Here is a 12,743-nt window from a genome sequence, read left to right on the forward strand (position 1 = left end):
CCTGTGTGTTTGCGCAGTGCTCCCTGAACCACAGTGTAACATAAGTGTATTTACCTGTGTGTTTGCGCAGTGCTCCCTGAACCACAATGTAACATAAGTGTATTTACCTGTATAAATTAAGTTAGATTCCATTTTTAATAAACCCTCTTATGGCGCTTGATCGATCTGGGGGAAATTAACAGGTTTATTTGATGCATACATAATAAGTGTTCCTTCTGAGCCATGCATAATGCTAGTCACTGTTGACATATGTTGAGTGGCACATGGGTCAGTAAAGTGGGAGAATCATGATAACTAGGAAAACGAAATTTGGGGGTAACCTGGCTTGAGATTGGTGTGTCAGCAAGGCTTTCCCTAAGATTGGATTGACTTAGGAAGGGTTAGTACAAATTAGTTAAGCAAAGAGAGAAAGTTTTAAGTTGACGTTGTTTGTGATGACCTTTTGCTGAGATAGAACGTGACTGAAGCATCATGGAGAAAGGCCAGTAATCCCAATAGATGATTTAAGGGATGAGTTTTCCCTAAGAGGCATCTTAAAAGCCTCAGTGAGACAGCAAGGCCTGATGGAGCGTGAAATGTCTTGAGATTTATTTTAGGTGTTGGGCAGGAAATACCTACAGGCTTGTGCTGGGCTCTTAGTCCAGAGTGTCTCTGGAGATGATGGCTGTGCTGGGTTAGGAAGCGTTCCCATGTGTTTCAAGCCTTAGTTATGCCGAGCGCCATCTCTCCAACTGATGTTAAGATGGAGAAAGGTAGCGGGTGAGAAGAATGCTAAACACTCATCTTCTGGCTGTTCAAAGGTGTCTGGAGAAGCCAACGAGACTCAGATTGCAGAAGCATTAAGGCGGTACAGCGAAAGGGCGTTTTTTGTCCGGGAAGCTTTGTTTCATCTTTTTAGTTTGACTCACGTGATGGAAAAAACAAAGCCAGAAATCTTAAAGGTAAGAACAAAAACAGGTGAAAAAAATTGAAATTACTAGTAGATTTTGTGTGTTTTGACCTTTATTTTTATCTTTCTCTCTATCTATCTCTTTTGTTTTGTTTTGTTTTTTGTTTTTTTCAGACAGGATTTCCCTGTAGCTTTGGAGTCTGTCCTGGAGCTCTCTCTGTAGTCCAGGCTGGCCTTGAACTCGCAGAGATCTGTCTGTCTCTGCCTCCCAAGTGCTGGGATTAAAGGCATGCACCACCATTGCCCAGCTAAGATGTTTTTGAAAGCTGAAAAAGATTTATTTTTTTCATTTTTCTGTTATACTGGGATTAAATACAAAGCTTTCCATATATTAGATAAGTACTCCACAACTAAGATATATCCCACCCAAGAAAGGAAATTCTTTTGGGGGGGCAGTAGGGAGGTTCTTTTCTTTTTTGAGACTGTGTCTCAATGTAGCTCTGATTGTCCTAGAATTCACTTTGTAGACCAGTTTGTCCTCTGCCTCCCAAATGCTGGGATTAAAGATTCTGTCCTAAAAATAAATAAACAAACACGAGTATTTAACTGGGCCTATAATCCCAATTACTCAGGAGGCAGATGCAGAAAGATTACATGTTCATGTTTGACCTGTATCACAGAGTGAGCCCAGGGCCAGCATAGGTTACATAGCAAGACTTAGTTTCAGAATAAAAATATACAAAGTGAGGAATGGAGGCTATAGCTCAGTGGTAGAGCATTTCCTAAGATGGGTGCATAGCCCTAATGTTTATGTTTATTCCCCAGTGTACACAGAGAGAGGGGGGGAGGGGTATATTCAGTTGGAAATGGTGGTATTAGGTCGTAACTCTTAGCATTCAGGAGACTGAGGCAGAAAGGTTTCAAGTTCAAGCCCAGGTGAGCTAAATAGCAAGTTTAAGAACAACCTAGGCTTTATAAGGAGAGCGTTGGGGCTAGGGAGGTGCTCCGAAAGTTAAGAGTACTCTGGGTTTTGTTTGTTTTGTTTTTTTTTTTAGGTTTGCTTGTTTATTATGTATACAGTATTCTGCCTAGGCACCAGAAGAGGGCACCAGATCTCATTATAGGTGGTTGGGAGCCACCTTGTGGCTGCTAGGAATTGAATTCAGGACCTCTGGAAGAGCAGCCAAAAAGTAGCCAGTGTTCTTAACCTCTGAGCCATCTCTCCAGCCCTGTTTGTTGCTCTTGCAGAAAACCCAGATTTGATTCCTAGCATCCACATGTAAAGAGACTTTTTCAGTTAGTGGGAACAATCTGAAGAGGTGGATTTTATTTTCCATTTTATAGATTGTGAAACTGAGGGCCCGTGTCAGAGCCGGAACTGATTTGATCCCCTAAGTGTCTTAAATTTTTGAATGGACTGCTTGGGTAGGAACTGTAACATTTTATTATTTTCACTAATGCCTGTCACTTCCTCCGTATAAACCAGTAGATGCTGGTATTTGCTTTGTCCCCCCCCCCTTTCAGTTTTTGTTCCTTCTCTTCTCTTCTTTTTTTCCCCAGATAAAAAAGTCCTGGCTGGGACTGGAGAGATGGTCCAGTGATTAAGAGCACTGGCTGTTCTTCTAGAGGTCCTGAGTTCAATTCCCAGCAACATAAGGTGGCTCACAACCATCTATAATAAGATCCGGTACCTTCTTCTGGTGTGCAAACATACATGCAGGCAGAACTCTTTATACATAATAAAGAAATAAATCTGTCCGGGCAGTGGTGGCACACACCTTTAAATCCCAGCACTCGGGAAGCAGGCAGATCTCTGTGAGTTCGAGGTCAGCCTGGTCTACAAGAGTTAGTTCTAGGGAAGCCAGGGCTGTTACACAGAGAAACACTGTTCTGAAAAAAATAAATAAATAGATAAACAAATTAGTTTTTTTTTTTAAAAGCCCCAATTCTCCTAGAACTTACTCTATAGTCTAGGCTGGCCTCAAACTCAGAAATCCATCTTCCTCTGCCTCTAGAGTGCTGGGATTAGAGGTGTTTACCACGATTGCCCAGCTTCAGTTTTGACTTCTATAAAACTAAGCATAGAGCACTAGATCTCTAGCCCTGATTTGAAATATTCATTTGTTTAGAGTAAAGATTAAAACCCATTCACATAAAGAGTTTTGCTGTAAAAGAATGCAAAGGGGAAAAATGGCAATTGATTAAAGAAATAGGATTAAAGGAGAATTTTGGTTTTTAGACAGGATCTTGCTATGTCACCCAGCTTGGCCTCAAATCTATAGTCTTCCTGTCTCTGCTCCTAATACTGGAGTTGCAGGCAAGTTCAATGCCCCCTTATTTTTAAATGAATAGCTTTTTTATAATTTATTTTAAATTTATTTCATGTGCATTGGTGTGAATGTGTCAGATCCATGTGGGTGCTGGGAATTGAACCTGGGTCCTCTGGAAGAGCAGTCTGTGCTCTTAACCACTGAGTCATCGCTCCAACCCCGTAAATGAATAGCTTTTTTTTTTTTTTTTTTTTTTTTTTTTTTGGTTTTTTTGAGTCAGGGTTTCTCTGTGGTTTTGGAGCCTGTCCTGGAACTAGCTCTTGTAGACCAGGCTGGTCTTGAACTCACAGAGATCCGCCTGCCTCTGCCTCCCGAGTGCTGGGATTAAAGGCGTGCGCCACCACCGCCCGGCAATGAATAGCTTTTAAGATATGTCTATCTTTCCAATCCAGAATTTTAAAAATGACATAGAGGTAATTATTTTCTTGAGTAGACAGACGAGGAAATGATCTGGCATATCCATGGAAAGATCAGCTTTAGAGAAGATTGTGATCATTGTTTGGCAAGGTGCCATATGTATTTCTGTATCCTGGTAAAGAGAATACATAGGCAGTCAGAATCTGAAGTTTCTTTTCTAGTTACTTGAGTGTTCTTAGTGTGGTTGAAAGCTAGGTTTTCTAGGGCTGGAGAGGGGGCTCAGTGGTTAATTGAGAGCACTTGCTGCTGTTCAGAGAATCTTCGGGGCTTGGTTTCTAGCACCCTCGTCAGGCAGCTCACAACTGCCTGTAACTTCAGTTCTGAGGGATCCGGCACCCTCTCTGGTTCTTGTGAGGGCACATACACACATAAGTAAATAATAAAATAAATTTTAAAGAAAGCTAAGTTTTCAGCTGAATTGAAGAGTGGGGAAGATTTTAGAAGGGAAAGAAGACAAATGAAGAATAGTTATCTAGTCCTTGAGAGGATGGATTTTATTGCGTTCCAGCTGACAGCATGTCAAGGAAGGAAGTTTGGGAATCGGTTTAGGCTCTTGACTTAGGAACATGTCTTTGAAGTTATCTAGAACAGCAACACAGCCTTGTTATATAAAGAAGGTTTGTGTTTATGGAATTAAGAGGACTAAATGTTTTGTTTTGTTTTGCTTCAGCTTGTGGTTACTGGGATGAGAAACCATCCTATGAATTTGCCTGTGCAACTGGCTGCAAGTGCCTGTGTGTTTAACTTAACTAAGCAGGACCTTGCTTTAGGCATGCCTGTCCGGCTCCTCGCTGACGTAACCCATTTGCTGCTCAAGGCCATGGAACATTTTCCTAATCACCAGCAGGTAAGCACCTGTGAATTCCCACTCAAATATTCTTAGATTCTTCTTTACTACCTCCTATTTCCATAACAGTTCAATTTAATAACTAAGCCTTCTTGTTTGATGTTTTCTTCTTCTGAAGCAGGACCTTTTGTAGCCCAACCTGTTCTTGAACTCCTGAACCTCCAGGTCTATTTCCAAAGTACTGAGATTATGTATGCATCACTATGCCCAGAATTAAAACTTATTGGTGTTCCAGGCATGATGGTGTGTGTATACCTTTACTCCTAGCATTCGGGAGGCAGAGGTTGGTGATCTCTCTGAGTCTAAGGATAGCCTGGACTATACAGCAAGTACCAAAAATACATAGAGAAAATGAAAACAAAAAAAACAGAACCAAAAATGTATTGGTGTAATTAACAAAGGAAAACTGAGAAAAAAATTCAGAATAAAAGGTTCGGAAGTAAGGGTGGGGAAAAAATGGAGTGATTGTAATAGATAATGGATGTGGGTTTTTGTTTTTGTTTTCAGTGTTGACACTCAATCCCAGGGTCTGGCCAGTGTTAGGTACTCTGTCATTAAACTGCATCCTCAGCTAGATTTCTTTTGGAGACAGGAAAACATGCTAAAAACTGAACAAGAGATGTGACTCAATTGATAGAATGTTTGCCTGGAATACACAGAGCCCGGGTTTAATCCCCACCACTGAATAAAACTGGATATGGTGGTGTATCGCTGTAATTCAGAGCTCAGGATGTGGCAGCAGGGGGAGCAGGAGTTCAAGAGCGTGTTCACCTGCACAGCAGGTTTGAGGCCCAGTTAGATTTCAGGATACTGACTCTAGGAAAAAAGGGACTGTGTGAAGACTAACTATGGTATAATAGGTTTGTAACTCTGTGCATAGACTAAAAAATCACACAAAGCAGGGATTGTATACTATGTGAATTATATCTTGATAAATCTGCTAATCTGTTTAAAAAATCTGTACAAGGCCAGGCGGTGGTGGCGCACGCCTTTAATCCCAGCACTCGGGAGGCAGAGGCAGGCGGATCTCTGTGAGTTCGAGACCAGCCTGGTCTACAAGAGCTAGTTCCAGGACAGGCTACAAAACCACAGAGAAACCCTGTCTCGCTGGGCGGTGGTGGCGCACGCCTTTAATCCCAGCACTTGGGAGGCAGAGGCAGGCGGATCTCTGTGAGTTCGAGACCAGCCTGATCTACAAGAGCTAGTTCCAGGACAGGCTCCAAAACCACAGAGAAACCCTGTTTCAAAAAAACCAAAAAAAAAGAAACCCTGTCTCAAAAAACCAAAAATAAATAAATAAATAAATAAAAATAAAAAAAATTAAAAATCTGTACAAATATCATATATAATGACAAAAGTTAGAAGCACCAAAAACGTATTAATCTGGTGTTAGTCGTACAACAGAGTTCTTAAAAACAGTAGTGAATGGCTGGGCGTAGTCTTTTTTTGTTGTTTTGTTTGTTTCTCGAGACAGGGTTCCTCTGTGTAGCCCTGGCTGTCCACTTACTCTGTAGACCAGGCTAGCCTTGGAATCAGAGATCTGCTTGCCTCTGCTTCCCAAACTCTGGGGTGTGCCACCACTGCCTCGTAGTTAATCACATATGTAACCCCAGTGATCTCAGCACTTAGGAGACAGAGGCAGGCCATTCTGGTTTGTTTGTTTGTTTGTTTGTTTTGGGTTTTTGAAACGGGTTCTCTCCAGCTTTTATGCTTGCCTTCAGTAGTCCAGGCTGGTCTTGAACTCACAGAACTCCGCCCTTGTCTGCCTCCTGAGCCACGGGATTAAAAGTGTGAGCTGCGTAGAAAAACCCTGTCTCAAAACAAAGTAATGAATGATGACTTAGTTAGTATTAGATTATTAAAAGCAGCTCTAGAGGGATGAAGGTGGAAAGAGAGGCTTGGTCTGGTTCTACGTGGTACCATGTTTATTTACAGCAAAGTAGCATTTTTGTCACTCGAATGCTAGAATGTGTAGATGGCTGAAATGCCTACAGAGGAAGATGGGATACAGCCCTTTATGGGGCAGAAATGATTTCTGTAGTTCACAAGGGAAGCTGGGAAGTGTAGTCTTTTAGCAAGAAACTATCACAACTGCAAACCACAACTTAGATCAGTCTCTGCAGAAGCCTACATATATGATTTCATGTACTCAGTTGAAAAAAAATCAAAGTTACCCAGTGTGTTAATTATTAGTATTTCTGTTGAGAAGGGGCGTAATTTCTGCCTTTTCTCAGTGCTGGCATCACAGGCAGACCTGTGCACCATATCATTTTTATCCAATGCTATTTAACGGTAGAAATACATAGACCGAGTGATAGTGGCGGATGTTTTTAATCCCAGCACTTGGGAGCCAGAGGCAGGCAGATCTTTCAGTTTGAGGCAGGGCTGATCTACAGAGAAAGCACCAGGGCAGCCAGGCCTACACAGAGAAACACTGTCTCCAAAAACCAAAAACGAAAAAGAAATACATGTTGTAGTTTTTGAAGTTATTTAAAATATAATGTATTCAAAGTTAAAGGCTTTTAAATACAAAATTTGTGCAGGCCAATGTGGTAAATTCCTGTAATGCAAGCACTTAGGAGGTGAAGCTGGAAGAGCAGGGATCCATGGTGATCCTTGACTGTGTAGTGAGTTCAAGCCAGTCTGGGATAAAGTAGACCCTGTCACAAATCCATCCCCTCCAAAATAATTCTTAGGCAAGTCGTGTCTATCTATTAAAGATTAAGAGGTACTACCTTATAATAAATGTATTTTATAAATATTTTGTCTATTTATTTAATAGCATTTAGGGAGTTGAGAGATTGAGTAAAGTACTTGCTGCACAGTCAGGAAGACCTGAGTTCAGATCTCCAGCACTGTAGGGGCAGAGGCAGGTAGATCCTGGGAGCTTTTTGGCCACTAGTCTAGGTGAGACTTCAGTTCCAGGTTCAGTAAGTATATTATTTGCTTTTCCAGTTTGTGATAAGATATTCTGCCGAGATCAGCTGAAGGAAGCATTTACTTAGCTTATAGTTTGAGGTTGCAGTCCATTGTTGGGGGAATATCCTGGACCAGGAGGACTGGATGGTGGTGGTTTGTACTGTTCAGCACACCTTTTCCCTTTATACAGTCCAGGGTCCTCGTTTAGGGAATGATGTCACCTACAGTGGGTGAGTCTTCTCACATCAGTTAACCTAATCAAGACAATCCTGCAAGAGATGCCCAGGGGCTGATCCCTCAAGTGGTTCTAAATCACATCAGATTGACAGTTGAGATTAACCACCACAGTAAGAGACTTTGTCTCAAAATATAAGATGAAGAATAATAGTGGAAGAGTACCAGTGTATACCTCTGGCTCCCACGTATTCATACACATCAAACCACTTATACCACAAATAAAATTGTTATTTATTTATTTTAAAGGTTTATTTATTATGTATATAGTGTTCTGCCTGCATGTATGCCTGCAGGCCAGAAGAGGGCACCAGATACCATTACGATGGTTGTGAGCCACTATGTGGTTGCTGAAAATTGAACTCAGGCCGGGCGATGGTGGCGCACGCCTTTAATCCCAGCACTCGGGAGGCAGAGGCAGGCGGATCTCTGTGAGTTTGAGACCAGCCTGGTCTACAGAGCTAGTTCCAGGACAGGCTCCAAAGCCACAGAGAAACCCTGTCTCGAAAAACCAAAAAAAGAAAAAAGAAAATTGAACTCAGGACCTCTGGAAGGGCAGCCAGTGCTCTTAACTTCTGAGCCATCTCTCCAGGCCTATTTTTGTTTTTTTGAGACAGGGTTTCTTTCTATAGCCCTAGCTGTCCTGGAGCTAGCTCTGTAAACCAGGTTGGCCTGCCTTTTTGCCCTCTGAGTACTGAGATTAAACATGTGCACCACCACCACCGCTCAGCAAATTGTTATAAAATAGAACATTTAAATGTTACTTAATTTATGGGACTGGAAAGATGGTTCAGTGGTTAAGAGCACTTTCTGCTCTTTAAGAGAATCTAGATGTATTCCCAACACCTACATAGCAGCTAACAATCACTTGTAAAACCAGCTTCAGGGGGAATTCGATGCCCTCTTCTGATCTGTACAGGCAGTGCACACACGTGGTACCTATGTATACTCACGTGCACGCACACACGCACGCACACAGATACTATATAAATAAACCTGAAAAAAGGACTTAATATTTAGATAGGCATGCTGTACCTGTAATCCCAGCTACTAGAGATGTTCAGGAAAGAAGATCTCTTGAGCCCAGGAGTTACAGGCTATTCTGCTCAACCTAGCAAGACTCCTGTCAAAATAAGGAAACCCCTCACACAAGGAAAAGTTGCAGCTGCTGGATGCTGTTATGAGCATTTTATTTTTCAGCTGTTTGAACTGAATGCCATAGGCCGTTGAGGGAAGCGAGTAGTACTGTCAGGTACGTGGTGTATGGACAGGGACAGGGAGACTTCCAACAACAAGTGATGGAGTCACATCTTGGAAAACGGGTAAGAAAAGCAGTGGGACCTATATGGAAATGTGCATGCCGTTCCAGAGGGCGAGCTGTTGTGACCAGAATGTAGGAAGGACAGTGTAGGATTAGGCCAGCGATAGCCAGATTTGGTGAATGGCAGTATACAAAATTCTTAAATACTTGCATATTTGAGGCTAGAGCCACAAAAGTCAAAATTCCAGATGGTCGGAACTTGGAGATTGTAACAAATGTCATCTTCTCTGTTTGCTTATGGTGTTTTGCAGAAGGAATAAACTATCAGTCAGATGCAGGGATGCTTTTCTCTGTTACCAATTTAAGCCATCAGTTCAATTAAGCTTAGTGTCTCTTTATTCAGTTTAGAATATGTGCCCCTATGATGAGGTCTGCAATTCAGATAGAAAAACACATAATATAGCACGACACAGTGAATACTAAGAAACAAGTCAGCTTAAGAACCCTAATGTCAAAATTCAAAATCATAGACTGGGGGGAAAAAAAAACCTTTGATGCTTGATGCCTATGTGTTACTCAGAGAGCTTCCTATTTTAGGGCATTTCAGATTTTGGATTTTTATATTTGGTCTGCTCAATTGGTAATGTTCCTATTTATTTATTTATTTTGTTCAGATTGGTTTTGTTTTGTTTTTGTTTTTTCAAGACAGGGTTCTAGCTAGCTGGAACTCTCTTCGTAGACCAGGCTGGTCTCAAACTCACACAGATCCACCTGCCTCTGCCTCCCAAGTGCTGAGATTAAAGGTGTGTGCCATCACTGCCTGGAGATGTTTCCAAATCTAAATGTTTGTCCTTTCTACACTCTGGTCACAAGCTGCTTGCCTAGTGTGGCCTACCTATTTCCGTAATAGGTCCACTGCTTTTCCTAACCATTTTTCAATATAAGGGCTCCAACAGAACCTGCTCTTTAAAATCTTGCCTTACATTAAAAGCTCTGAAATCTGGTGTTTGTGCTTCCAGACATTTCAGCTAAGTAGTACTGCACTGCTGGGAGCTCAAGAAGAGGCAGTTAGGGCAGTTGAAAACTGGGAAAGCATCCTGAGAGATGTAAATACCAGGGCCTAAGAATATAGCGCAGTTGAGAGATTGCTTGCCTTGAATATACAAAGTCCAGGATTCCATCTCTTGGAGTAGGGTATACACTTGCTTGCCTGTAACCCCAGCACTTCAGATGTGAAAGCCGGAAGATTAAAAGTTTAAAGTCATCCTCAGCTACATAGTAAGTTAGAGGTCAGTTTGGGCTGCGTGAGACCATGTCTCAAAACAAACAACAAAAACAGGGTGGGGGTGGAGAGTTGACTTAGCGGCCAAGACTCACTCTTACAGAGGACCCAGGTTTGGTCCCCAGTATCGGCATAGAGGCTGACAACCTCCTTGTGATCCATTGCTATCCTCTGGCCTCTGCGGACAGTAGGTACACATGCTGGGCACACACATACTCAGACAGAACACTCGTAAAATAAAAATAAATTTCAAAGATCATAATTTAATGTGCTGATATAAAACCTGAATTGAATTCCTATGTTTAAAAATATAAAATTTTCAGCCGGGCGGTGGTGGCGCACGCCTTTAATCCCAGCACTTGGGAGGCAAAGGCAGGCGGATCTCTGTGAGTTCGAGACCAGCCTGGTCTACAAGAGCTAGTTCCAGGACAGGCTCCAAAACCACAGAGAAACCCTGTCTCGAAAAACCAAAAATTATATATATATATATATATATATATATATATATATATATATATATATATATATAATTTTCTTAGGCTGGAGAGATGGCTCAGAGGTTAAGAGCACTGGCTGCTCTTCCAGAGATCCTGAGTTCAATTCCCAGCAACCACATGGTGGCTCACAACCATCTATAATGAGATCTGGTGCACTCTTGTGGCGTGCAAGCATTCATGCAGGCAGAACACTATATAAATAATAAATATATAGTTAAAAAACAAAGTTTACATAAAGCAATCAATTTATTTTGATAGCATTTATAAAGAATTAGTTTAAAGAATATAATTTTGAGCCTGGCATGGTGACACATGACTTTAATCCCAGCCCTCAGGAGATAGAAGCAGGTGAGGTCTGTGAGTTTGAGGCCAGCCTGGTCTACATAGTTAGTTCCTGGACAGCCAGAGATATATAATTGAGAGATCTGTCTCAAACCAAGAAAAAAAAATTGTGTTTTTCAAGATTTAAAAACAGTAACTGGAGCAGGTTGTATAGTTAACTGGAGCTTAGTTGTATAGTTGTATAGCTTAGTTGTATGGTTGTATAGCTTAGTTATATAGTTAACTGGAGCTTTTTCATGAACCCTGGGTTCCATCTCCAGCACTCAGCATGCCCATACTTTTCTTACACACATTTAAACAATAGTTTTTAAAATATTTTTTTAAAAACACTTGTCTTGCCGGGCGGTGGTGGTGCACGCCTTTAATCCCAGCACTCGGGAGGCAGAGGCAGGTGGATCTCTGTGAGTTCTAGACCAGCCTGGTCTACAAGAGCTAGTTCCAGGACAGGCTCCAAAACCACAGCGAAACCCTGTCTCGAAAAACCAAAAAAAAAAAAAAAAAACCACTTGTCTTTGATTAACAGGTAACAGAATGATGTTCTTTTCGACTTTGTTTTGTTTTCTTCTTTTTATTCTTTAGTTACAGAAGAATTGCCTCCTCTCACTTTGTAGTGACCGAATTCTTCAAGATGTTCCATTTAACAGGCAAGTAATAGCTTTTCTACAGGAGTTCAGTCCCCAGGACCACACGGTAGAAGTATGACTCCCTCAAGTTGTCCTCTGACCTCTGTGTGCATGCTTTGTGAGAAGATGTGTGTGTACAACTCACGTATAAAAGTTTTAAAAGCTTTTATCAAAGAATATTCTTAAAGCTGTGATGTTGAAATACTAAAATGTTTTTATTGTAGAAGATAAAATGCCAATTTTGACTGTATTTCTACATTATTGTGTCTTTGTGTGTATTTGTGTGTGTGTATATTGTTATTGATATGTGTGTGCACCATGTGCAAATGTATCAGTGTGAAAACCAGAGGTTGACATTGGGTGTCTTCCTCAATTGCTCCTTACCTTATTTTTTTGAGACAGGGTCTCTCACTGAACCTGGAGTTCACGGAGTGGGCTAGACTTCTGGCCATCAAGTCCCAGGGATCCTCCTGTCTCTGCCTCCCCAGAGTTAAGATTACAGGTATGCGTTGCCATGCCGAGCTCTTTGACATGGTTGCTGGGGATTCAACTCAGGTCCGCATGCTTGCACAGCGAGCACTTTACCAGCTGAGCTTTCTCCTCAGCCCCTATGCTCCTGCTTCTCCACCATTGCTATCATTTTGATGAGCACAGTGGTGCAGGCCTATAATCCCAGTAGGAGAATCAAAAGTTCAAAGCCTACCTGGCACCTTATTAAGACTGTTTCAGAATAAAAACAAAGAGCCAGGTATGGTGGCACATGCCAGTAATCCCAGTTTACTGGTGGAGGCAGGAAGATCAGCAGTTCAAGGTCATCTTTGGCTACACAGAGAGTTTGAGGACAGCCTGAACTACATGAGACCCTATCTCAAAAAGACATAAACAAGGGCTGGCAAGGTGGCTCAGCTGGTAAAAGCACTTTCCACAAAAGCCTGACCATCTGAGTTCAAACTCTAGAAGAAAAGAACTGAGTTTCAGATGCTGTCCTCTGACAGCCACATGGATATCATAGCATGCATGCACACTCATGCACATCATAGACAAACACTCACACTACCAGAAAGGAAGATAAAAATAATAGACACTACAAGGAAATAAAATA

The 12,743-nt window shown here is 41.6% G+C and overlaps 1 protein-coding gene across 1 annotated transcript in view; it reads left to right on the forward strand.

Moving 5' to 3' along the window:
- The window catches only part of Zyg11b (zyg-11 family member B, cell cycle regulator), a 65,015-nt gene that overhangs the window by 27,545 nt on the left and 24,727 nt on the right, over nt 1-12,743 (forward strand). The window contains exons 4-6 of the mRNA XM_057783764.1: nt 801-941; nt 4,307-4,483; nt 11,598-11,662. Of these exons, the coding sequence (XP_057639747.1) occupies nt 801-941; nt 4,307-4,483; nt 11,598-11,662 (383 nt within the window). The remainder of the gene's footprint in view (nt 1-800; nt 942-4,306; nt 4,484-11,597; nt 11,663-12,743) is intronic.

This window comes from Chionomys nivalis, chromosome 11 (genome assembly GCF_950005125.1).
Source record: "Chionomys nivalis chromosome 11, mChiNiv1.1, whole genome shotgun sequence".
NCBI classification, from domain to species: Eukaryota; Metazoa; Chordata; class Mammalia; order Rodentia; family Cricetidae; genus Chionomys; species Chionomys nivalis.